This window comes from Callospermophilus lateralis, chromosome 3 (assembly GCF_048772815.1).
Source record: "Callospermophilus lateralis isolate mCalLat2 chromosome 3, mCalLat2.hap1, whole genome shotgun sequence".
Lineage (NCBI taxonomy): Eukaryota > Metazoa > Chordata > Mammalia > Rodentia > Sciuridae > Callospermophilus > Callospermophilus lateralis.
The window spans coordinates 170,572,661-170,599,143 of NC_135307.1; the positions used below are offsets into that span (position 1 = coordinate 170,572,661).

General features: G+C 42.2%; 1 protein-coding gene across 3 annotated transcripts in view; it reads left to right on the forward strand.

The window, feature by feature from the left end:
* Window positions 1–25,309, forward strand: part of Dnaaf9 (dynein axonemal assembly factor 9) — a 148,487-nt gene extending 123,178 nt beyond the window's left edge. For all 3 annotated transcript variants that reach the window (XM_076851594.2, XM_076851593.2, XM_076851595.2), the window contains 9 exons: window positions 6,501–6,538; window positions 12,375–12,510; window positions 13,490–13,576; window positions 16,452–16,558; window positions 16,933–17,007; window positions 19,324–19,529; window positions 20,413–20,478; window positions 21,209–21,302; window positions 22,015–25,309. In XM_076851594.2, the coding sequence (XP_076707709.1) occupies window positions 6,501–6,538; window positions 12,375–12,510; window positions 13,490–13,576; window positions 16,452–16,558; window positions 16,933–17,007; window positions 19,324–19,529; window positions 20,413–20,478; window positions 21,209–21,302; window positions 22,015–22,127 (922 nt within the window). In that variant the 3' untranslated portion in view covers window positions 22,128–25,309. The remainder of the gene's footprint in view (window positions 1–6,500; window positions 6,539–12,374; window positions 12,511–13,489; window positions 13,577–16,451; window positions 16,559–16,932; window positions 17,008–19,323; window positions 19,530–20,412; window positions 20,479–21,208; window positions 21,303–22,014) is intronic.
* The last annotated feature ends 1,174 nt before the right edge of the window (window positions 25,310–26,483 follow it).

Consider the following 26,483-nt stretch of genomic DNA (forward strand, 5'->3'; position numbering starts at 1 on the left):
TATTTTTTACATTTTTAGTTTCATTTGGTTGTTTTGGGGTTTTGTTTTTGTTTTTGAAATGAATCCTCACTACACTGCCCACAATGTTTGCTTATCCTCCTGGGTTTAAGTAATCCTCTTACCTCAACCTCCCCAGTGTTGGGACTGTAGGTGCATACCATGATACCAGCATGTGGTATGTATTTTCAAAATGTTTGTTTATATAAGCATAGGAAATAATTAGAAGGATATATACCAAACTGTTAATAGTGCTTCCTTCTGGAAAATGGCCATTGCCTTTCAAGGCAAATGTTGAATGAGGAAGAGATCGTTTGATGCTTCATAGTGTGTGTGTGTGTGTGTGTGTGTGTGTGTGTGTGTGTGTGTTGCCTTTTAAAAATATAATAGCTTTCTTGATATAATTTCACACTTTTGGGGCTGGGGATGTGGCTCAGGTGGTAGCGCGCTCGCCTGGCATGCGTGCGGCCCGGTTCGATCCTCAGCACCACATACAAACAAAGATGTTGTGTACGCCGATAACTAAAAAATAAAAATATTAAAAAAATTAATAATAATTTCACACTTTTTAAAGGGTACAGTTCAGGGCCGGGGGTTGTAGCTCAGTGGTAGAGTGCTTGCCTAGCACATGTGAGGCCCTGGATTAGATCCTCAGCACCATATATAAATAAATTAATTAACTAAAGGTATTGTGTCTATCTGTAACTGAAAAAAAAAATTTAAAAATAAAGTGTTCAGTGGTTTTTTAGTACACTCAGAGCGTACAACCATTATTACTGTCCGATTTCAAATATTTTCATTATCCCCAAATGAAACCCTTATCCATTAGCAGTCACTCCTCCCTCCCTCTTCTTCCCAGTGCTTGGCAACTTTAAATCTACTTTTTGTATGTTTGTTTGTTTCACTAAGTTGCTTAGGACCTTGCTAAGTTGCTGAGGCTGACCTTAAATCTTTTTTTTTTTTTACCCCCAGGGATGGGGAGTCCTTCTGTCTTGTGAATCTGTTGTCTATATCTGGATTTTCTTATTCTGGACATTTCATAAATGGAATATGTGGTTTCTGTGCCTGGCATCTTTCATTTAGCATATTTTCAAGAGTTGTCCATGTTGTAGCTTTATCAATGCTTACTTTTGGGGTTTTTTGTTTGTTTTTGGCCAAATATTTTGTCACATGGACTATATCTTATTTGCCCATTCATTGGCTGATGGATATTTGAATTATTTTTATCTTTGAGCTATTATAAATAATACCACTATAGCCAGGTATTAGTCTCCCAGTTACTCTGGGAGACTAAGGCAGTAGGATTGCAAGTTCCAAGCCAACCTGGGTAACTAAGATCCTGACTCAAAATAAAATAAAGTAAAATAATTCTGGGATAGTTCAGTGGTAGAGCATTTACCTGACATGAGGCCTTGGGTTTAATCCCCAGTACTACAAATAAATAAATATTTCTATGAACATTTGTATATAAGTTTTTACAGGGATATATGTTTTCTCTTCTTTTGGGTATATAGTAGGAGTGGAATTACAGGATTATGTAGTAACTATTATGTTTAACAGTTTGAAGACCCAGAAACTAATTTCCAAAGAAATTGCACCATTTACAACTCTACCAGCAAAATGCTTTAGGGTTCCAATTTATTCACATCCCCACCAATACTCGTCTGTCTTTTTTATTTTAATCATCCTAGTGTAAATTGACATCATTGTGTTCTTTATTTACATTTTCCTGATGCCAATAATATTTAACATCTTTTCATTTTCTTCTTGGCCATTTGTATATCTTCTTTGGGGAAATGTCTATTCACATCCTTCACCCATTTTAAAATTAGGTTTTCTGTCTTTTTATTAAGTTGGAAGAGTTCTTCATATATTCTGAATCTAAATCCTTTATCATGTCCAGGAACATGTATACATCTTTCCATTTAGGTTTTTAATTTTTTTCAGCAATGTTTTATATTTTTCAATGTACATATCCTGTGCTTCCTCTGTTTAATTTATTCCTAAATGTTTTTGATGCTAATATAAAAGGAGTTGTTTTCTTAATTTCATTTTTGTATTTTTAAATGGACACTGTGCAGACATTTAACTGATTTTGATCTTATATCCTCAACCTTGTTGAACTCATTTATTAATTCAGTTTGTGGGGGTTTTTTTTAGTGCGTTTGTAGACTTCTAAAGTCGGTCTTCCTTCCTTCCTTCCTTCCTTCCTTCATTTACTTATTATACTAGGAATTTAACCCAGCCCCTCCCCTTTCTTTTAATTTTGAGACAGATTCTCACTAGGTTGCTTAGGGCCTTACTAAGTTGCTGAGGCTACCCTCAAACTTGCAATCTTCCTGTCTCAGCTCCCAGAGTTGCTGGGATTACAGGCATATTCACTATACCTGACTAGGATTTTCTATACAAGACTGTATCATCTATGAACAGAGATTTTACTTTCTCCTTTCCAATCTGGATGCCCTTTTTTCTTTTTCTTGCTTAATAGTCCTGACTAGATATATTGTTGTATAGAAGTAGAAAGAGTAGACATTCTTGTATTCCTGAATAGAAGGGAAAGCAATCCAGTTTTTTGCCATTGTGATGTTACCCTTGAATTGCATGTTGTTTTTATATTAAAAAAAAAAAAGTTCTTTTGAGAATCAGATTTTTTAAATTTATTTATTTATTTATTCTAATTAGTTCTACATGACAGCAGAATGCATTTTGATTTGTAGTACACAAATGGAGCACAATTTTTCATTTCTCTGGTTGTACGTGAAGTAGAGTCATACCATTCATGTCATCATACATGTACCTAGGGTAATGATGTCCATCTCATTGTACTATTTTCCTACTGCCCATCCCCCCTCCCTTTCCCTCTCTCCCCTTTGCACTATCCAAAGTTTCTCCATTCCTCGCATGCCCACCCACCCCCATTATGGATTAGTATCCACTTATCAAAGAAAACAATCGGCCTTTGGTTTTTTGGGATTGCCTTACTTTGCTTAGCATGATATTCTCCAACTCAATCCATTTACCTGCAAATGCCATGATTTTATTCTCTTTTAATGCTGAGTAATATTCCAATGTGTACATATACCACATTTTCTTTACCCATTCATCTATGGAAGGACATCTAGGTTGATTTCACAGTTTAGCTATTGTGAATTGTGCTACTATAAAAAAACATTGAAGTGGCTACATCACTATAGTATACTGTTTGTATGTCCTTTAAGTATAAACTGAGGAGTGGGATAGCTGGGTCAAATGGTGGTTCCAGTCCAGGTTTGCTCAGGAATCTCCATACTGCTTTCCATATTGGTTGCACCAATATGCTGTCCCACCAGTGATATGAATGTGTCTTTTCCTCCACATCCTCACCAACACTTATTGTTGTTTATATTCTTGATAACTGCCAGAGAATCAGGTTTTTTTTAACTCTTAATTCAATATCATTCAGTTGATGTTTGTTTTTTAGTGACCACCTTAGGAAAATAAAATTTACATCATTGCTTCTAGATAATGTTTTGTAAGTAAACAAGTAGTGATAGAACATAATAGCACGTCTATTTCCTTTCTAGGAGGTGAGAATTAGTGTGGCTTCTTTAATCTAGGAGGTGGGCTTAGCTTGGATTCAGGATGGGTCCATGTGATACTTGCCTGCTATCTTTATTTCAATGTATTTTGTTCTACTCTTAGAATGTCTACTCTGTGCCAGGACTATTCTACTCATTAAGAGTGTAGCAAGAAATAAGTCTTCCCAGGTGTCTACTTTTGGGGTTTTTTTTATATTTATGAATAAATGTAAATGGATTGTTCCATGTTTTGAGATAGGTTAAGTCAGTATCATCATTTTTTAATTGACAAGAATTTTGTATAAATAAGGTTCTTTATTGGTACACTACGAAATGTATGATACTATAGAACACTGATGGAAAGTTTAGGAATATATTTATAATCACAGCTACTTTTACCAGGAACTATAAAGTGTGCCTATAGTCCTGGTTACTGAGGAGGTTGATGCAGAAAGATCACATGAACCCAGGAGTTCAAGATAACTGGGCTTAGGCAACAGAGTGGGGCCACATTAAAAAAAAAAATTATAGCTGCTTCTATTTTCAGATGGAGAGCTGGTCATTAAACAGAACTTGCCTGATATGTTTTCCTGTGCCAGATACTCTTCAAAAGTATTACAGTTTAGTAGAGAGGATAATATGTAGAGAAGGAAAGAAATGAACCAGCATTTATTTTGTACTATTTGTCAGAAATTACATTGATGCTTTATCCCTACTAATCCTCAAAATCCCCTTTTAAGGAAGGTATCATTACTATGGATTTATCATGAGGGAGCTATGCTCTGAAAAGTTAATTAATTTTCTAAATGTCACACTAGTGGTGTATACATAATTAATTAATATAGGATAGTTGCCATATTAATATTATTTTATAAGAATTTTAAAGAAGCAACAATATTTTCTAGTTGTATTAGGAGGAAAGCCAGAATATGAATTGGAAGGACATGGATGCCAAGGATGTCAGGGTATGAGAAATTACATTCCAGTTGTAGGAAATTGTATATACATGTAAGCCCATGTGTTGTAAATATTTTTATTTCCAGCTGCTTAAAGTCAGCAGTTTAATGGCCTCTTTCTCACCAGAAGTTGAAGTGTGAGTGTCTAACCTGTGATTGGGTACAATGCCTTGAAGAGGAGTTTGGCTCAAGTTTATTTAAGATGCCTCTGGTGTGTGAATTGTTGTGGGCTGCTGTGCAAAGGACCTATGAGAAGGTCCTTAAGTGAGTATACTCAGAAGTCACAGGCTCCTGAGGGCACAGACTCTCTAAGAATGTTTCCACTGTGCACTCAGTGGACAATGAGTACAGTGAGTTCTCTTCTTGGGAGCCTCTGGTGTGGATGTCTTTTCCCTTATTGCAGGCTTCCTGATCTTTCTTATAGCACATGGAAGTTTCCCTTGGAATTATTCAGAAACTATGAGAGAGTTAGGTAAGAGAAATGGGTCCACAACCCAAAGTAGTATTCATATAGCTCACTCCTCCACCATATTTGGTTCCAGCTGAAATCAAATAAAAGGATTAGGACTTGCTACCAGCAAGGAAAGAAAATCCCTGCCCTACCCCAACCCACTGATTTTTGAACAGCATTAGTACCTTCTAACTACTCCAACAACAGTTCGGAATAGTGCCTCCCAAGCATCCTACTTTATTGGGAAGAAAACATAAGAGCTCTATGGAGCCAGAGGACCAGGCTGTCTGCCTGAGCCCCACCACTTCCCACCTGCATATGAGCCCTTAGGCAAGATACTTGATAGCCTAAACTCACTCTTCTCATCTGTTAAATAACCTAAAACACAGGATGTAAAGGAGGTCGGACCATAGTTGGGACTCCATCAAAGTTAGCTACTCTCATGAGTATTAGCTTTCTACCCTAAGAGCTTTGTAATGTTTTGGGAATTTTAAATCACCATGATAACATGAGTTTTTTTTTTCTGGAGCAACTTGTAGCACTAGAGTTATTAAGCTCACTCACGCTTGGGATCCATCACCCCCAACTCCTACTTCACTTGTGACCCACTCAGTCCATTTCCTGCTTTCATTCACCTTTGAATTTTTTTATATTTATTTTTTAGTTATAGGTGGACAAATAACTTTATTTTATTTTTATGTGGTGCTGAGGATCGAACCCAGTGCCTTACACATGGTAGGCGAGTGCTTTACCTCTGAGCCACAACCCCAGACCTTTGGATTTATGAATAAGATTGGACTGGGAATGTAGATCAGTACTATAGCACTTAGTACCTTCTAACTACTCCAACAACAGTCTGAGGCCTTGAGTTGCATCCCTAGTGCCTCATGAAAAAAATGAAAGCCAGCTCTCATTCTCCATCTCCTATAGACTAAAGAGCTGGTAAGCCTCTCAATATCCCCTCTGCCTCATTCTATCACCAGTTAGCCACAGAGATTTCTATGAGATGGGAAGTTTAGTGCAGAATTTTAAGTTTTGAATAACCATAGCTGTCCTTAATATTCAATACTACCTGTTGCTTGCCTCATCAGGTAGGTTAATTTGCATATCACTGGGCTGGTGGTGCACGCCTACCATCCCAGCTACTTGAAAAGCTGAGACAGGAGGATCTCAAATTCAAGGTCAAGTCTGAGCAATTTAGTGACATTCTTGCTTATAATCCCAGGCTCAGGAGGCTGAGGTAGGAGGCCAGCCTCAGCAATTTAGAGAGGACCTAAGCAACATAGCAAGACCCTGTCTCAAAATAAAATATAAAAAAGGTTGAGGAGGTAGCTCGATGGTTAAGCACCCTGCCCCACCCCTACCCCCCCCCAAAAAAGGATTGGGGTTGTAGCTCAGTAGTAGAATACCCCTGAGATCAGTTCCTAATATAGTGCTGTGGAGACTTATATGTCAGTGATATTCACATTTTTGTGAGAAATAATCAAAGACATCCTTGAGATGCATGGTTTTAAAATCTCCCATCTTTTTTCTCCTTAGGTTTCTCTTTCCTAAGTGTCTTGACCAGTGTTCACAAGGTGAGCAATATGCTTTACTTCCTGCTTGCATGCCTTTTACATTCTATTCATCAAAACAGACTACTGCTACCATTCTGAAATCTAAAACAAACCACTCGGCCCAGAGAAAACTTTGACATCTTTCTTTTATCATATTTGGTAGACAGATTTCTTGTCTTAATGGCAATGAACTGCCATAGCAGCACCACTCCTGAACTCAGGTCTGCCCTGGCCTTTCAGCTAATATCAGTCGACTGAGGAGGTATTCCTAGCCTCTGGATCAATAAGATCTTGACACACTGCTTCTGTTTCAAGAGTGCAGAGTTTGACCCAGCAGAAACTGTCTTCCTTAATGTCCTCCTACACACATTGGAATTTTCCACACCTCCTTGAAAACATTTAGAAAAATCCACCCATCCTGCTGGTTTCATTCCATGTGTCATTGTCCTACTATCTAGCAACCCTGGAAGCTACACTTTTAGTCATATTATCTGTGATTGCCTGGAGATGCAGAATAAATTGTAAATTCCCTGCAGTGGTATTGAAATGCTCTTTGTTGTTAGGAGATATGCCTGGGGGCTAGTCTCCCTGAGCCAGCCCAGCAAGCAGAAATCTGATGGAAGAAAACAACTCAGAGTCCCCAGCATGGTTGTGCCCTGCTGTTCCCATTGCCAGTACACAGGAAGCAGAGACAACAGCATACCAGAGCTGTTGTCTTGGGAAACAGCTAAATTGGGTGCTGCCCAGGGCAGGAGACTAGTCCCTGTGGGGGGAGGGATGTGCACGTTAGACTGCTAAACCAGGTAGTAGCTTTTAGAGACCCCTTTTACTTTCCAGGCACTATGCCCCAGAGGCAGGCTAGGAATGGAGTTGACTGGGTCCATCAGTAGTATCTACCTCAGGCAGATTAAGGAGACTATATGGAGTTCAGGTCCTTAGGATCTGGTGACAGACTAGATATGGAGTATGAGTTGGAAAAAGAGGTGTCTAGGGTAACTCCTGGGTTTCCAGTTTAGGAGACTGGGGAGGTTGGTTGTACCTGTTCTTTAAATAGAAAACACAAGAGAGTAGATAGCCTAGGAAGGCTGTGAAAAGAAGGGGATGGTAGCTAGAGGGCAATGTTCTCAGAATTGTTATTTCTTGGGGCTGGGGTTGTTGCTCAGTGGTAGAATGCTCTCCTGGGATGTGTGAGGCAAGTGTTTGCCTGATCAATGGTACTGCCAAGACACTGAGTTAGACCCTCAGCACCACATTAAAAAAAAAAAAGATACTGTGTCGATATACAACTAAAAAATAATATTAAAAAAAAGATATGTTATTTCTGGTTGAGCATAGTGATATGGTAGCCTGTAATCCCAGCTACTCAGGAGGCTAAGGCAGGAGGAGGATGGTAAATTTGAGGCTAGCCTGGTCAATTTAGTGAGACTCCATCTTGAAATAAAATATTTTAAAAGGGCTGGGGATGCAGCTCAGTGATCCAGCACGTTCCTACTTTGCATGAACCCCTGTATTCAATCCCCAGTACCACACACAAAAAAGAAAAATTGTTATTTCTGAATAATTTGCTCCTTCCTGTTTGCTGAAGAGAAGGGCCAAGGCCATGGGAAGATAACTAAACTTGATAGAAGTAGTCTCTAGGGGTCCAAAGCTCAGATTGGAAGTAAAGGTTGACTTAGAAAACTAGTGTCTTCCAGGGAAGTTGAGAAAGTGTTTTCCTGATTAATGGTACTAGCCAGTAGTTGTGCCAAGACTTCCAAGGCCCTGTCTTATTCTTTTTAGTGTTGGTGCCATCTTCTCCTTGGCACTTTCTCCTGCAGGCCCTCTCTACTTTTTTACATGAAGGACAACACAGATGGTTAAGCTTCCTTGGCAGACAGCCTTAAAGAAATATTCTGTCTTCATTGTCCATGAACCTTGGGCAACCCTGGGCCTGTATCCAAAAAGAAAAGACCCTTTAGTTCGAATCCTTCTAGGCTGAGTGAGGCTGAGTTCTCTCTGGCACTTGTAGGTATATTTCCTTAATGCTGCCTTCCAACACATTGTTCAAAGATGATATGTGAGCCAGGCATGGTGGTGCATGCCTGGAATCCCAGTGATTCAGGAGGCTGAGGCAGGAGGATCACAAGTTCAAGGACAGTGTCAGCAATTTAGTGAAACTCTAAGCAGCTTAGTCTCAAAAAAAAAAAGAAAAGAAAAGAAAGAAAGAAAGGGCCAGGGATGTAGTTCAGCAGTAGAACCCCCTGTGTTCAATTTCTAGTACCAAAAAAACTCCCAGCAATATATGTCAAATGCTGTGCTTACATAAAGCTAGAGATGTGGACAGATGACCCTGAGACACCATATATACTGTTTTCTGAACAAGAGTCTCATCGAGTGGCAGTGCCCTGGTGAATACTTTCCCTTAGCTTCTAGGTCCACAGGACCCTATGGTGTGTCCTGACCTGTCTTGCCATGGGCAGGGGCAGTCTGGGGAGGGTGAAGATAAAAGGCAAATATTTCTTTTCTCCTTGGCCATTTGATGGCTTGCTTGGAGAGGAAATCTACCATCAGTGGGCAACTGCTTCATGTCCCAAGGGAGCATATTGCCTCCTTTTGCTTCTGTTCATGAGTCAGGCTTGCTGATTCATTGCTTTTTAACAACAAAGGATTATTTTATGATGAGAAAAAAGGCTATGTTGTAGCCCCAGGATGACTTATCTTACACAAATCCAAGGACTAGGAAATAATCTTGATGTTTAAAACAGCAAACAAGGTTCATTATAATGCTGGCTTGCAAGCAAAGTGGAGATATTTTACTGCTGTGGCCTGCTTTTAGAAGCATATGTAGATAAAAGAAGTGAACTTCATTTTCTCCTGGACTGCTAGAGGTCTTTAGCCCAGTCTAGATGGTCAAGAAGGCTGCAAGGCTGTGTTTTTCTACTCTTAGGAACAGACCAGCCCAGGCTCCCTGGTCACTCACAGCACAGATTGGTGAGACCTTGGCATAATCTGAATGTCCACTCCTTGATTCAGAACAGAAGGAAGCTCCTGGCCCAGCCAAGGTGAAAACTCACTATGGCCTGTTTATACTCCAGATAACTGCTGTACCTGCCTTGCAGATGGCATTTCCTCTTGGCAGGTGGCAGTTTACATAGCTGGCCTAAGGAATGCTGAGGATAATCCTCTAGCTTGTTTCCCTATAAAGCAAAGTCTTTTTTACGTGCCCAGTTCCTGACCTAGAATCCCAACCCCACAAGATTTGTCCATATGGTACATGTGCACAGATAGGACTTTGGACAGTATATTCCTGTCAGAGACCCAGATCCCAGTCTTTTCTTGGGCTGGCCAGAGTGGGCTTGTGCTCCTTGTGTATATTGTTCAGGTGGAAAATTTGCACTAGAGTTTTACTCTCCTATTTATTTTGCACAAGATGATACCAGAATCCCCAGGCCTTTATAGATTTTTACTCAACCTTTTCTGGATCCTCACTCTAAGACCCACGACAGTCTTCTAGTTTTTGACTCCTGCAAATCTTGCAGGCCACTTGTAGGATCCAGCTCCCATGGTTGCCAACCCCAGAAAATACTGAACCTTCCAGACTCCTGCCCATGTGCCATATTTTGGGGATGGCCTCCTGACCTTTGCTTTACTCAGTTTCCAGAGGCTCCAGTGACTTTCTGTGGCTACAGCAAGGCATGGGGTTGTGGCACCAAGCTTTCCAGGCTGGCCTTGCTGTTCCTCTGCAGTTTCCAGAGTGACCTTCCTAAATGGAAATGGAAGCACAGGCACCACCAGTGTCACGATACGGAGGCTTCCATGGCACTGGCCAAGGAAGGTCCATCTTTTTCTTTTTCTTTTCCTTCATTTTCTTTTTGGTACCAGGGACTAAACCCAGGGGTACTTAGCCACTGAGCCACATCCCCCACCTTTTTTAAAAATTTTTTTAAATTTTGAGACAGGGTTTCACTAAGTTGCTCAGGGCCTCATTAGGTTGCTGAGGCTGTCTCTGAACCTCCAGTCCTCCTGCCTCAACTTCCTGAGCCACTGGTATTACAGGCATGCACCACTGTGCCCAGCAGGAAGGTCCATCTTTTTTTTTTCTCAGTTGTCAATGGATCTTTATTTTATTTATTTATATGTGGTGCTGAGAATCAAACCCAGTGCCTCACACATGCTAGGCAAGCACTCTATCACTGAGCCATAGCCCCAGCCTGGGAAGGTCCATCTTATGTGAAAATTTCTGAACAGAAAGGACACATGAGGAACCTTTATAAAATGGAAAAAAAAAATGAGATGCTGAGGTATTCTCCATTTGAATTACCTTAGTCATGTGCTGCTAACACAACTAGGTTATATACAAAGCACTGAAGGATAGAGTTTTAGTGTGGGAGAAGCTCTTAAGAAAACAGTGATCCTGAACTGGACATAGTTGTGCACACCTATAATCCCAATCACTAAGGGGGCTGTGAGGCAGGGGGATCATAAGTTTGAGACCAGCTTGGCCCACTTAAGCCATACTCTGTCTCAAAATGAAATATAAAAAGAGCTGGGAATGTGGCTCAGTGGTTAAGCGCCCCTGGGTTCAATTTCTGTACTACAAAAAAAAAAAAAAAGAAAGAAAGAAAATATTCATGAGACATAAATTTGAACATGGATTGGATGTTTTTATATTAAGGAATTTATTGTTAATCATTAATTTTTTTAAAGAGTCCTAAATTGGGTTTGGTTTGGAATATAGCTTAGAAGTACAACACTTGTCTACTTGTCTAGTGTGTATGAGGCCCTAGGTTCAACTCCTAACACCCACACACACACACACAGACACACACACACATCTTTTTATTATGGAGATATATACTGAAATATTTTGGGATGAAATATTTGGATGTTTGCAGTTGGCTTCAAAATCATCCAGTGAGGGAGGTGGGAGAAAAATTGGAATATTGAATAAATTAAATGTGATTAGCCAAGTCTTGCTAATTATTTATTTATTTATTTATTTTATGTGATGCTGAGGATCAAACCCAGTGCTTGACATGTGCTAGGCAAGCACTTTCCCACTGAGCAACAACCCCAGCCCCAGTCTTGCTAATTCTTTTTTTTTTTTTTTTTAAACCCGGGACTTGTACACGCGAGGCAGGAACTCTACCAACTGAGCTATATCCCCAGCCCCATCTTGCTAATTCTTGAAGCCAGACAATGCTTGTTGATTTTACTATTTTTCTATATGTTTGAAATTTTTTTAGTAAGAAATAAATAAAATTACTAAATAACAGAAATTCAAATGATCTTACTGCAGAAATGCTGTATATTCTATGATTGTAACTGTAAAAATAGGATTATATTTGGAAGAAGTATTATAATTATTTTGGGTTGGTAGGTTGGTACCTTTCTGACTTAAAAATTCTCCATAGTCTTGGGAAGTTTATGTCTGTATTTGTACAAAAAGGTTGTGAGGGATCTGATTAGACCTACTTCACAACTTTTTCTTACCATATCACTATGAACATCTGTCTTGGAATTATGTGGCTCCTTGGCTGTGCAATTTTTGATAATATATTGGTTAGTACATCTATATGGTTAGTGGTTGGTAAGTAAATGTATGAATGTAAATGGTACCAATTTGTGATCAGATTAACTACAGGGAATATGGAAAGGCTCCTTAATCAAAAACTCTAGGTAACAGCCAGAAAGCTGAATTAAGATTGGAAAGGTTAGGAAATGAAGTAGCTACAGACTTGAAGTCAGGGGAAGAAATGATGGCTAGATATGTCAATGTGTGTTTATACTAGGAAGCTACTGAAAGGGATGATCAGGGGAAGGAACCCACATTTGTGTGAGCTCTGAAAGCTGAACTCTTCTTGGTTTTGTTTCACAGGCCTGGTGAATAATGTGGTGTTCACCAGTCACACCACGGAACAGAGGCACCCCCTCCTTGTTCAGTTACAGAGTCTCATCAGGGCTGCCAATCCTACCACAGCCTTCATTCTTGCAGAAAATGGCATTGTCACCAGGTAAACTTTCACAGACTCCACTCTGCAGGACCAGCCCCTTTCTCAGATTTCTGCTTTATTGGAGTCCTGATCCCACAAGGCCTTTCCATTGTATCTAAGACCTGAGCATTTATAGAAGCCAGTTTTTGAAGTGTTTTTGACGTTCTGTAAAAGTCACCAAAAGACCTCATGTCAGTTTCCTATACTATTTTGAGGCATTTTGTTTGGTTTTGGTACCAGGGATCAAACACAGGGACACTTAACCACTGAGCCACTTCCCCAGTCCTTTTTTATATTTTATTTTGAGACAAAGTCTCGCCAAATTACTCAGGGCCTTGCTAAATTGTGGCATTTTGTTTTAAGGCATTCATATTCCATACATTAAAGAATGGAAGTCAAGACTGTCTCAGTGTTACTTGTGTTAAGATGTGAGTGAAGCTGGAAATATAACTTAAGAGCACTTGCCTAGCATGCACGATGTGGGTTCAGTCCCACATACTAGGGGGAAAAAATAGATATGAGAGAAATGGCATAGAAAACATAGAGAAATTATCTCTTTATGTTAGTTTTGGGTCCAAATAATAACACGTGCTAGGCAAGCACTCTACTACTGAGCCACAACTCCAGGCCATCCTGTTTTATCATATATATGAATCTCTTGGGAATCTTGTTAAAATTAATTTCTAATTCAGTGGATCTGGAGTAGGACCTGAGATTTCACATTTCTAATAAGCTCCCATATGATACCACTGCTGATCATATATAATATTACATTCCTTGGGTGTGATAAAAGCATGGTGGTTCTGTAAGAGAATACCCTTGTTCTTAGGAAATGCACACTGAATGTCATGATGCTTACAAGTGATTTCACATGGTTTGACAGAAAAAAATTACATGCATGTGTGCTTATGTATATGTGGGGGTATGGGGAAGAAGCAAATTATGCAGGTTAAGATTGACAATTCTAATTGTCATGGGTCTTTTCTAAATGTTTTCAAAGGAATGAAGACATTGAGCTGATTCTCTCAGAAAATAGTTTTTCAAGTCCTCAGATGCTGCGATCCCGATATTTAATGTACCCTGGCTGGCAAGTATCATTACGAAGTAGCTAAAATTTCTTTGGAAGCCTAACAATCTGTTTATTTACAGAAAAAAAAAGAGAGAAAAAAAATGATATATCAGATATGCTGTACACAAGTTGATACATATTTGTTGGAATGGTCTGCCATGTCCCAGATACTGTTCTTGCTGAGAGCCCAATATTTCATGTCTTGAGATCTAAACTGGAAGCCTTCCTAGATATTGAGATTTAAGGCACCTATCTTGCAGGCACCAAGCACAACAGGATTCTGTATTTCCTCTGGCCACTAGTAAGGGTGAGGTGACTGGCATGGAACATTACAACTTCCCAGGTGAGAGAAACTCTCCTGAGAGTAAGTCACTCAGTCCTCTACTTCCCAGCTGACAGGTAGGTTCCCTACTGATGAGGCCAGGGCTTGTTTTCTGCAAACTACATGTCAGCCTGAGAACCTCTGCAGAGGGGAAAGGAGGGAAGAGAGTGTACAAAGTCCACCATAATCATAGTAATACCAACATAACGTGAGAACTCACTGTGAGTGCTAAGCCTTGTTCTAAGACTGCACTTTCCAATGTGGCCACCACTAGTTATGTGACTATTTAATGTAATACAAATATAAATGAATAAAAATCGAAATTTATAATTCAATCTCTTAGTCACACAGCCACATTTCAAGTGTGCCAAAGCTGCCTGTGGTTAGCAGCTACCATATGAGACATTGTGGATTCAGAACACTTCCATTATTCCAGAAAGTTCTGTTGGGGAGTGCTGCTCTGAAAACTTTGCCTGTGTTGTGTCATTTAACCTTTACACCAAACCCACAAAATGGATTCCATTATTTTCCACATTTTATAGGTATAGACAACAAGGAACAAAATGACTTGTTTAAAAGTTATAGTTAGTAAATAAAAGAGTTGGATTGCAAACCCAGGTTGTCTGGCTTCCAAGCCTTTTCTCTTAACCCTTGTGCTATACCTGTTCCTATACAGAATGACAGTTCATTTATGCTCTGTTGAAAGTTTGGGAAAGACAATGTTAGAGCTTTGTCTGGCTTATTTTTGTTATCTTTACTCACTTTTCCCAGGCCCTCAATTGTTTGTACTAAAACTGATTGTACGGTGCTATAAAGAAAAAAAGTGGGGGGGTGGGTGCAGCTCGGCCTGGTGGCACATACCAGTGATCCCAGTGACTCAGGAGGCTGGAGTAAGAGGATTGTAAGTTTTGAGGCCAGCCTCAGCAATTTAGCAAAACACTGAATCTTAGTGAGATTGTCACAAAATAAAAAGGGCTAGTAGAAGAGAATCCCTGGGTTCAATCCCCAGTACTACAAAATAATAATAATAATAATAGGCCAGGCATGGTGGTGCACAGGAGGATCACAAGTTCAAAGCCAGCCTCATCAACTTAGGGAGGCCCTGAACAACTCAGCAAGATCCTGTCTGTAAATATAATATAAAAATATTGGCTGGGGATGTGACTCAGTGGCTAAGGGCCCCTGGGTTCAATTCCTGATAACAAATAATAATAATAATTATTATTTTTTTAAATAAGGTAACTCATATGGTAACTATACAAATAAAGGTAATATAGTTATCTAAATATGATACGATACAATAGATGAGGAGAAAGTATTTGCATTACATGTAGCAAAGGTATAATACAATATTTGGGAAACTTGGTTAGATGTTTAGAAAAGGACCAGGGGGATATCACACACCTATAATCCCAGCAACTCCAAAGGCTGGGGCTGGAGAATCACAAGTTCAAGGCCAGCCTTACCAATTTAGCAAGGCTGTAGGGCATTTGATGAGAACCTTCTTAAAATAAAAAAATAAGAAGGGTTGGGGATGTAGCTCATTGGTAGAGTGCCCCTCGGTTCAATCCAGTCCCAAAAAACAAAACAAAAAAGACCCCAGGTCATATAGATGAGAACAGTTCACTTAAGAGCAAGCGTAAATAGCAATCATGGAAACAGAATTCAGTATCAATAACATTCAGAAATGTTAAATGGCATATAGTATATAACAACACTCAGAGACCCAAGTACTTGTAGTCATTATTTTGATTGACACTATATTCAATCAAAAATACTTATAATATTCATCTCCTGAGAAATTGTTGTGAAACTAGTATACTTGCCTGCTGCTGGGGGTGGTATAAATTTTTACTCATGCAATGGTTACACCCTTTGCTGGAGTGATTCCAGTCATGGGGATTCATTTCAAGGAAATAATTCAAAAGAAGGACTAACAATTCCTCAACTGTGGAAGCAAGTAATGAGTACATAAGGCCTCATTATACTACCATAGTTCTGCCTTTTTTTGTGTTTTGACATTTTCCATATTAGAAAGTTAAGGCTTTTTAATACTGTGGATATGACCACATATTCGTAAAAAAAAGCTACATACCAGCCCTTTTTGGTTTTTATTTTGAGAGCGGATCTCTCTAAATTACCTGGAGTATCCTCAAATTTTTAATCCTCTGGTCCCAGCCTCCCCAGTAGCTGGGATTATAGGTGTGGGACACCATACCCAGATGACCATGCTCTTAATGATATCTGTGACAGGCACTGTGTCTGCTGAACTGAGAAAATAGAACAGAGATGCTCCAGCCTGTCATTTCCTTTTAGAGAAAAATATTAATCCACATGTACAGTCTGTTAAGCTGCCCGCAAGGAGATGGTAGGGCATGGTTAGAGCCCTGAAGGGGCTGGGGGAGGATTTAAACAATTAAACATTTAAACAATTGTTTTATATGTAGAATGGCATACAAGTAAAGAATTAAATATTATAGGATAAATGATATACAGTTTATCCCAAAGTAGTATATAACAACACTCAGAGACCCAAGTACTTGTACTTAAATTTTTTTTAAACATTTAAAGGTATGAAGGTAAATTCAATTCTGGATCAGTCTTCCCACTGATGGTTCAGATCTGCGTATGGTTTGGCCGTCCCTTGGAGAAAACTCGCTTTGTGGCCAAGTGTAAAGGTGAGCCTTGGCTGGGACATCTCCCAGACCCTGGTGAAAAGAGTACCCCAGACTGTCCTGCTCCCTGGCACCATTTCAGTATCCTATGTGCTGTCTTCTCACATTTGTGACCAAAAGCAGCAGAGGGATTTGAGGACCCAGGAATCCCATATTTCTGATCTTGTGACGCCATAAAATTTGATCTCCACTCCATTGGAAAAGTTTTCCCATCCTTGGAAATAGTGGCAGAGGCCCAAGGAACAAGAGGGTGGGGATAGAAGCTATGAATCCTAGACCTGGAATAGGGTTCTACCCAGTTCCTAACCCTCCCAGATGTGCCACCCTGGACTTAGCCTCTGCACCCAGGTGGTGACCCTGTCCTCTTCCTCCACCAGCAATTCAGTCCTCCATCAAGCCAAGTCCCTTCTCTGGAAACATCTACCACATCCTGGGCAAAGTGAAGTTTTCAGGTAACTGGGGGGTTAAATTTGGGAACCCTACATCATGAAGTGCTTACAGCTTGTGACAAGAGTTCATAGCCTCTGCTGGTACCACTGATGCCTCTGTAGACCACTGATGCCTCTCCAAATCTCTAGCACCCTCTTCTGGGCCTCCTACCATCAGAGTGCTTTTCCCCAAGGACCCACTTTCCTTAAATTCTCTTGCACCACAGTGGAGTTTCACCCTCATCATCTGGGATCACCCCTGGATGACCTGCTCAGTCCTGTCCTCACAGTTCCTTGATTTCCTTGTTGTAAAGACTCACACCCCACCATGGCTTCCTCCTAGACACGTTAACAGGAGCTGCCCAAAGTTGATCTCTCTGGCTCCCAATCTGTATATGACCAAAGTCTTTGAGCCTTCTAACTTGCCTTCTCCTTCCTTCTGTTTGGCCGGCCCATTCTTCAGCCTTAGACCCCTGCCCTTGTGACCTCAAAGTCAAACCTGGACTGGGGGCCAGATAAGGCCTCAAAACTAGGAGTTGGGCCTGGCGAGGTGGTGCACGCCTAGAATTCCAGCGGCTCTGAAGGCTGAGCCAGGAGGATCACGAGTTCAAAGCCAGCCTTAGTAAAACCAAGTCGCTAAGCAACTCATTGAGAACCTGTCTCTAAATAAAATATAAGATAGGGCTGGGGATGTGGCTTAGTGGTCAGGTGCCCCTGAGTTCAATCCCCAGTACCAAAAAACCAAAAACCCCCCCCCAAAAAAACTAGTAGGAGCTGGCCAACTCAATGTTGAGGAAGGGGAGAATATACCAGGTTAAAGGCACAGTATTTGCTGTAGCCCAGAGGCCAAAAAAAGGAGCATTTCAGGAACCAAAAGGGGTTTACTGTGGTTGGAGCCTGAGAGAAGGGAGTTGGGGAGGGTTTCTGCTAAGGTGCCTGTAGCTGTTATGACAGAAAAATCCAAACTCAAGCCAGGCATGATAATGCATGCCTGCATTTCCAGATTCTTGGGAGGCTGAGGCAGGAGGAATGATTGCAAGTTTGAGACCAGCCTCAGCAACTTAGTGAAACCCTGTCTCAAAAGAATAAAACGTGTTGGAGATTTAGCTCAGTGTTAGAGCACTTGCATAGCATATGCAAGGCTATGGGTTCAATCTTCAGTACCACAAAAAAAGAAAAAGAAAAACCCCAGCCCCCAACTCAACTAGCATTTGTTGGCTGTTTAGCAAGAAGTCAAGAGACTGACTAGCAGAACAAAGCCACTGAGGCCAGGTAATGTGTGTCTGTGTGTTCATCCATTCTTGTAAGTACTGCAGTAATCAGTTGTGCCCCCAGAGCTCCTCTTTCTTCCATTTTAAAAATCTTATTTATTCATTTATTTATTTATTTATTTATTTAATATGTAGATGGATAGTCTGCCTTTATTTTATTTATTTATTTTTTAATATTTATTTTTTAGTTGTTGTTGGACACAGTACCTTTATTTGATTTATTTTTATGTGGTGCTGAGGATCAAACCCAGGGCCTCACATGTGCTAGGTAAGCGCTCTACTGCTGAGCCACAACCCCAGCCCTTTACTTATTTATTTTTATGTGGTACTGAGGATTGAACCTGGTGCTTCACATGTGCTAGGCAAGTGCTCTATCACTGAGCTTATAGTCCCATCCCCTCTTCTTTTCTTAACATGTCAACTTGTCCTAAGGTTCCTGGCCCTCATGGTTGCCAGGTAGTGCTACAGGCCTAGGTGTCAGCCAGATACTGTATCCAGCAAATAGAGGCTAGCTCTTCTGTGGGTATCCCTCTACCCCCACAGCAGTACAGGGGATCAACCCAGGGTCTCACATATACTCCATAAGCATTTTACTATTAAGCTACACCCCCAGCCGTTTTTTAATTTTTTTATTGAGATGGGATCTCATTAAGTTGCCGAGACTGGCCTTGAATTTGTGATCTTTCTGCCTCAACCTCCTGAGTAGCTGGGATTACAGGCATGCCCTACCATGCCCAGCTCCTGTGGGTATCTTTGTCAATGCAGACATCTATCCTCTTACTGTCTTTCAAGGGCTTCAGGTGAAGAGTCAGTCTTCTCTTCTTCTTATCTAAAAACCTTTTTTCCTCTTATATTATCCTTCCTGATTAATAGTGTCCATCTAATCACCCAAATCAACCACGCCTGAACTTTCTTTTGCTTCTTCCTAACTGCATCTTTTCTAACTTGACAGCAGTCTCCCTTCTGTACTTTCTTAGGAATCTGTTCCAACCATCTGCATTGTTAGTCTTAGTATAGCCTTATCCTTTCAGAGTAGCTTCTCAGGGACAAACCTATATTCTCCTTGCAGACTCTGAAAGGACCATGGAGGTCTGCCACAACACTCTGGCCAACTCCCTGAGCATCGTGCCAGTTTTGGATGGACCCACACCACCTCCTGACTCAAGAAGTACACCTCAAAACAGCAATGGGCAACAAGAGTGCTACCTGGTGTTCATTGGCTGCTCCCTGAAGGAAGATAATCTCAAGGACTGGCTACGGCAGTCAGCTAAGCAGGTTACCAAAGCTAAGCAGACTACCAAAGCCCAGACAGACCTGTCACAAATGTGCCCAGCACACACTCCAGGTTGCTAATGGTCCTGACAAGCCCCTCATCTACCTCCTCACTGGTCCAAACCCCATGGGCTCAGCCAGCACTTTTTAAAAATATATCTATTTATTTTTTAATTGTAGTTGGACACAATACCTTTATTTTACTTATTTTTATGTGGTGGCTGAGGATCGAACCCAGGGACTCGAACATGCTAGGTGAGCACTCTACTATTGAGCCACAACCCCAGCCCTCAGCCAGCACTTCCAAAGACACTTTGAGAGTAGGAGGAAGTCCCTTGGGACAAACTCTAGGCAGACATAGTATGTCATCTATTTTGAATCCAGGTTCTCTGCAGGCTTTGAATGCTAAACCTCTCAGCACAGCCTCAGAGGTTTGGCTAACCCTAGAACTCAAGGAATAGAGTTGGCTGAGGCTTGGGTCTTTTGTTGACAGTCAGTTGGGACCAGTCTTTATATTGAGGCTTAGCCACCTAGGTAAACTCTTTTAAATGGTGCTTGACTGTGGGACTTGAACTGTGCCTTTGTCAGCACTTCTGTCATTGGTGGGGCTTAGGGATGAGAACCTGAAAAGAGGCAGGACCAGGCCCATTTGCTAAACTACTGGACTACCTGCTGTTTTTTTGCCCACTGCCTTGCAGGGATCTGGTGGGAAAGTAGGTCTCCTTTGGGTTTAGGTAGGCAGGATATCATGTACAGGCTGGAACAGCTCATATGCTTTTCCCTCTGCTGAGAACTTCATTATGTAACTGACCCCCCAGAGCACTGAGACCTCACCATGCTCCATCAGCTTGGTTATAGTTTGTCCCCTCCCTACATTTCTGCACAGAAGCCTCAGAGAAAAGCTCTGAAGACCAGGGGAATGCTGACTCAGCAGGAGATCAGGAACATCCATGTGAGTGTCCTGTGTTGACCTCCCCTTATGGGCCCAAGGTGGTCCTCCTGGGTTTGCATAGCTTTTGTCTTCTGGGAGGGGCTATTTGTAGGGCATGCTGGAAGTGTTGCTTCTCTCAGACCACAGAACAAAGAAATCCAGCCTTGCATCCTTAGAGAGGGTGGTGGGCAACCTCTGGCATGACCTTGGCATAAGATCAAGGAGATCCAGTTCTTGTGGGAGTAGTAGGTCATGGAAGACCTGGACTTGTCACCTTCTTCAAACATCTACTTCTATTCAACATGAACCTCAGAGAAACCAACTAGGGCCCAGAAAAAAACTTTCTAGATCCAGAGCTACTTGTGGGATGGTAATGGATTCCCTTGATGAGCCTTCCCCTGCAATACTCCAAGCCCACCTGTGGCCTCTGCCCCAGGCCCTGTGGCTACTGGGGCCTTTTCTTCCAGGGATTTAGTGGGAAAATGTCAAACGAAACAGAGAGTCTAGGTCCTAGGATGGGCTGTGTTACCAGTCTCAGTAATGAACTGGTAGATCAGGAGAGTATTCTCCTGATCCTCATCTATGAGCAGGGGACCGGTATCAATCATGGCCTGAAGGTTGCTGGGGGAATAAATTCCCTGCTCACCTAACATGGCAGAATAGACTATTTTACTGGGATAATGGCCTGTTTGTTTTTAATGAATGATAGAAAGTGGTCAGATAATTCTAACAGGATTCTTTTTTCCAACAGGTAAAGCGCCACCTGGACCCACTACCTGCAGGCTATTTTTACAATGGCACTCAGTTTGTTAACTTCTTTGGTGACAAGACCGATTTTCACCCACGTATCCTTAGGAGCAGCTCGGTTTCTGAGTAGAAACTGAGGCAGTCTGGGAGGTGCAAGCCTGTCTGTAAAGCAGGTATCTGCTAGGGCCAGCACAGCCAAGCCCCTGGAGCAGTCAGGGTTCTGCAGTATCAGGGACTGGGGAAACAGGAGCAAACTAAAGGGTTAGACTTTTCATTTTGACCTTTTAAAGCTGTAAAAATTGGATTTGTCAGCTGGATGCTCTGGCATGAGTCTGTAGTATCAGCTACTTAGGAGACAGGGGTGGGAGGATCACCTGAGACCAGGCTGGGCAGTATATAGAGACCCTGTCTCAAAAAGGAACAACAACAATAATAACAAAAGTCTAATTTGTCCTTTATTGAGTGATTTTTCAAGTTACCCTGTGGGGTATAGTTTGAATGGAGCTGTAGTGACACCCTGAGTTTTGTAGTCACTACAGTCATGAGTTATAAGTTGGAAATAGCCTGATAATAATAGTTAATCTCTGAAAGATAAGCAGAGTAAACTGTGAGAGTGGGGATCCACTGTATGCTAATGAAGCTGCATTCTGGGACCTCATAAAGGCCCTGTGCCAATACCTGTCACGATTTTTGTAGGTGTGATACTGCCTGTCAGTTACCTCAGTGTCCCCTTCCTCACCTGCTTCCTTGGGGCCAGGAAGGTTTCCATATCCTCCAGGCTTAGGGCTCTCTTCCTTAACTAGCTACCAGTCATGGACCAGTTCATGAATGACTATGTAGAAGAAGCAAACCGGGAAATTGAGAGGTACAACCGGGAGCTGGAGCAGCAGGAGTACCATGACCTCTTTGAGCAGAAGTCCTAGAGGAAGCTGGGTCCTTATACCCACCAGAGATGGACAAATGTGGTGTCTAACCCCAGCTCTCCCAGGCACCCTCCTGGAGGGGCTGTCTTTGTCCTCCTTGACTTTTGCGTGCTGCTGGATTACATGTTGTCATTTTTCTGTCTACAGCGCTGAAAGGCATCACCTGCACCACTGATTGGGGGGTGGGGGTGGGGATCCTCAAGGATGAGCAGACAGGACTGCCCATTGTGTGCAGCTGTCAGTCCAGGCCCTCTGGGTCTCTGGTAACAGTAGATTTTTTGAGCTGCTGAGGTACCATGTGAAGGGAGAAGCATTTGCATTGCACAAAGGAACTGCCAGGACTTAGAAGGAACCCTGGCTGCCCCATCATGGCAGTGCCTGGGGAATAAGACCACTCCAGGCCTCAGGCCTCAGATACTACCCCAGGACCCTCATCCCCAATGGGGCTTGCTGCTTCTGCTTAGGTCCTTTCATTAAAGGAGCTGGCCCTATTGGCCCTAGGCCTGGTCTGTGGGGGAGCAGTACAAGCCCTACCCAAGCCAACCCATAGAGCCAGCTAAGATCCACAGCATGTTCAAAAATGAGGGGATTTCCCTTGTGGACTAAACTGAGAAAAAGGCATGTTTTCTAGAAGTGTGTGGCTCTTCAGTTGACATTAGCAGTCCCCTTGTGATTCATTCTGAGCTCTCCTGTGGTATCACTTTGTGTCCCAAATTCAGGGACAAGACCAAACCTGTGGCCCAAGGCCTATTGACACTGGTTTCCTAGCAAGGGGAGTATCCTGCAAGTAGTTAGTCTTAGGCCCAGGGAAAGTCTGCTTTTCAGCCACAAACTTCAGAAAACTCATGCCCTCACCCCCCAACCATTGTTTCTTAACCCTGGGTTTTCTTGGCTCCAATGGATCAGAAATGTCAAAGAATTCTAATATGCAAGTTAGAATTCCTTCCAGTGGCTTTGTTTTCAGATGGACCATAAAGCAAAGGGGAATTAAATTGTGTTCCATGTCTGACCTTCATAGTTAGTTGGGGGACAAGAGATCACAGGCACTGATATTTAGGTGATATCTATTAGGATTTCAGCACCTCAGCTGCCTAGGTTGTAAATGTTTTCTGAATTTCATGTTCTTTTGCATGCCTTAGAAAGAAGCACATAGGTGAAACCAGCATAGTTTCCTGTAATGTAGAGGGGGTTTTGGGAAAGACCCTTGTTGCAGAGGATGGAGCCAGGATGGAGCACATGGAGTCTGTGTGCATAGTCGCACAGCAGCCTGCAATGCAAGTAACAAAGCAGTTATCAAGGGCTCATCAGTAAAATATACGTGGATTAGAGAAAAACAATTTATGCTTGAAATCAAATGAATAAAATTACAAATACCATTGAATGAGAAATCTTGCATTAAGAAAGGCTCCTGAAATTCAGATCCATGTGCTTCAGTACTAGCTCCAAATGCCACTGGTGACAAGGGCTTCTCTGTGGAGCCCAAGTCTGGGAGCCCTGACTTCTGGCTGGCCAGAGTTCAGGGCCACAAAGGGCCTGCCTCTGCTTCAAAATCAATAACATAGATCTTAAGTGCAATTGATTAATAAGCAATGAGTTACTGTAGCTACCTTTAGCTCTACCGAGCTCTTTTTAAAAACTCAAACTTGAGCAGCCTTAGAAAAGGGAAGGGGGTGGGGGGGACACAGGTCATTTCATTTCCTCCAGGGGGTTGCTGTGAAGTTTTCAGTGGAAGCTCTAGATGTAGGAGCATGAGCCATTTCCTGGCTGCCCTGGCCTGGCAGTCTGGCTGCTGCACAAGAGTTTTTAAAGGGGGGTCGGAACCCACCCATGAAAGTGGGCCTCCCACCACGTGGGGCTGCACTACATGGTGATCTTGATTTCTGACCATTGTCCATAGAAATGCTCTCTCACCAACCTGCCCCACTGTCCCCACTCCTCTCTTTGTAGAGGAAAAACTGTGATTACCTCAACATGAATGCGAAACTGTGATTGAAAAAAGGCAAAATGTTAAGAAGTATCAAAGCCAAAATGGCAAAACTGGCTGAGGCCTCTACAGACACTCCCCAGCCTGCTCGGGAGTGTGAAAGGGCACCGTGGTGAAAGGGCATTCCTGGGCACACTTGCTGTGCTCCTGGTGAAGGGCACAGTAGCGGCACACTGTGAGCTCTTTGAGGACTGGGGCTGGGAGCATGCAAGCCTCTCTCGTTCTGACTGTAGAGTTTAATATCCACTTTATCCTGTGGGTCAGGGAGCAGGGTCGTCGGCTGTTTCCAGAGAAAAGGCCATGACACTGTGTTTTGATCTTAGAAGTGGATACCAGGGACCCAGCAAAGATAGGGGGTTCATTTCCCAGGGACAGGCAGAAGTCCTCCAGGGGCTTACATGCTTTTTGCCAACTTTCCTGTTAGCAGCTTCAGTTTTATATCACCAGAGTGAGTGGAATAATGGTGAAATCACTGAAGTTACGGTTTATTTTCCTTTTTTTTTTTTTTTTTTTTTTTGGGGGGGGGTGTCTTCCATTTCTCTTTCTCTCTAATTGAAAGGAGGAGGCAGAAATTGGAGAAGATGGATCACCCTAGGAGGGGGCAACAGGCAAGAAGTTTAGTTTGCCCTGCTGATCCCTGAGGCTCTCAGATCGGAAGCCTGGACACTAGCCCTTCAGGTGTGATACAAAGTTCCCTCCTAAATTCTATTAGGATTTTGGAGAATTTTTGCACAGTAATAAGCTCTGGGTTGCTCTTTGGGCTTCTCAAAAGGGAAAAGTTCAACTCAAAAGACTGTAAACTATGAAGTATTCCAGCCATGTTGCTGACTAGTTGGATAGATGTACCTCAAAAAGTAGGTGAGAAATGGCTTTCTCAGTGTCCACTAATGACATAAGAGCTCACTTACGTGCCAAAATTCACTTTTATACTAGTTTTTCAGTGCTTTAATATTTGTAACTTAAATTTTAAAACTCATATTTACAAACACTACTGTAACTTCAGTGAAACTGAATTGTGTGATTGAAGCTTTTTGCTTATTATAATATTTATTACACTACTTAATTCAGTAAATATATAAAAAGTAGTCTTCAATTTATTTTTATATTATTTTACATGTTTTTACCTGCAGTTGTGTATGTGAATTTACCTTGGTAATTAAGATGTAATGCTAAAGACCAATAAACTATCATTGAAGAAGCAAGGCTTCCCATTATTGCCTAGCATGTAGATTATCTCGAGGTGTCCCTGGGATAATATGGAGAAGGGACACCTCTAGTGCCTGGGGACCTTCCATCAGCCTGGCTGGGACTCCCCTTTGCTGGGGCTGGGGCTCACTTTTCTCTCTCCAGTCCTCAGATACTCATGGAGGACAGAATTCATACAAAGAAACCACCCTGGTTTGCAGGGTGGGCATTTGGAGAACCCCAAAAGCTGGATAGGAGCTCAGGAAAACCTACTGAGCCCAGAGAAAGCCTTCCCACCTCTGCCTGCTAATGCCTCACCTTCCATTTTTTAGTGGTTATTTTTTTGGTTTTTCCTTTCTTCTGGGGGGTGCTGGGGATGGAACCCAGGGCCTCACATATGCTAGACAAGAGCTGTATCACTGAGCTGCACCCCCAACCCCTTGCCCTGTCTTTGCCCCAGCTCTGGGTAGAGCCCCAGCTCTGGCAGGGCTGTGTGGACTCATTTCTGCTCAGTAAAAGCTCTGTGAGGTGGCCCCTTGGTCCCACTTTATAAAATGTGGTGGCTAAGGCACAAATGGGTCCAGTAACTAGCACAGGTGGCAGAGCCTCTGTTCTTGCCCGTGTTGAGTCAGAGAGCCCTTGCAGTGCTTAGATCTGAAGCAGAGCCTTGGAATCTCAAGTTCTCGGAAGTTGGCTGAAGCCCTCAGAGCATTAGCAGAAGAAATACAAATGCAGGAACTGTTTGAGGGCATCCCAGGTTCCTCTCACCAGGCATCCACTGCAGGTGATTCAGACCTCCCTGGGTTTACCCCCCACCCCCACAGGATCCAATGCCTGTGGGGTAAAGGGCTGATCTTGGAGGACACCCACCCCAGGCAGCCTAGTCCATAAAGAGCCTGTTTCCTGTCACACACATGCGGGCCCAGGGCAAGGGGAAGTGCCCCATGGACAGATTTGGTTGCTGGCCCAAAGAAGAAGGTGCAGCCTCCATGGGTGTCTTCCTGAAACAGTTGGGATAATGGTAGAAGTTCTCTGAGGTCAGTTAGACATGTACAAATCAAATGCAATACTGCACGGGAAGGGTCTGATAGAGAAGCACCATCACCCTCCCCAAATCCCTTTCCCCTGGAGCCTCCTGCCTCCCATTCTGCAGAATGCAGGCTTGAGCTCCTGTGCTTTCACTTCTG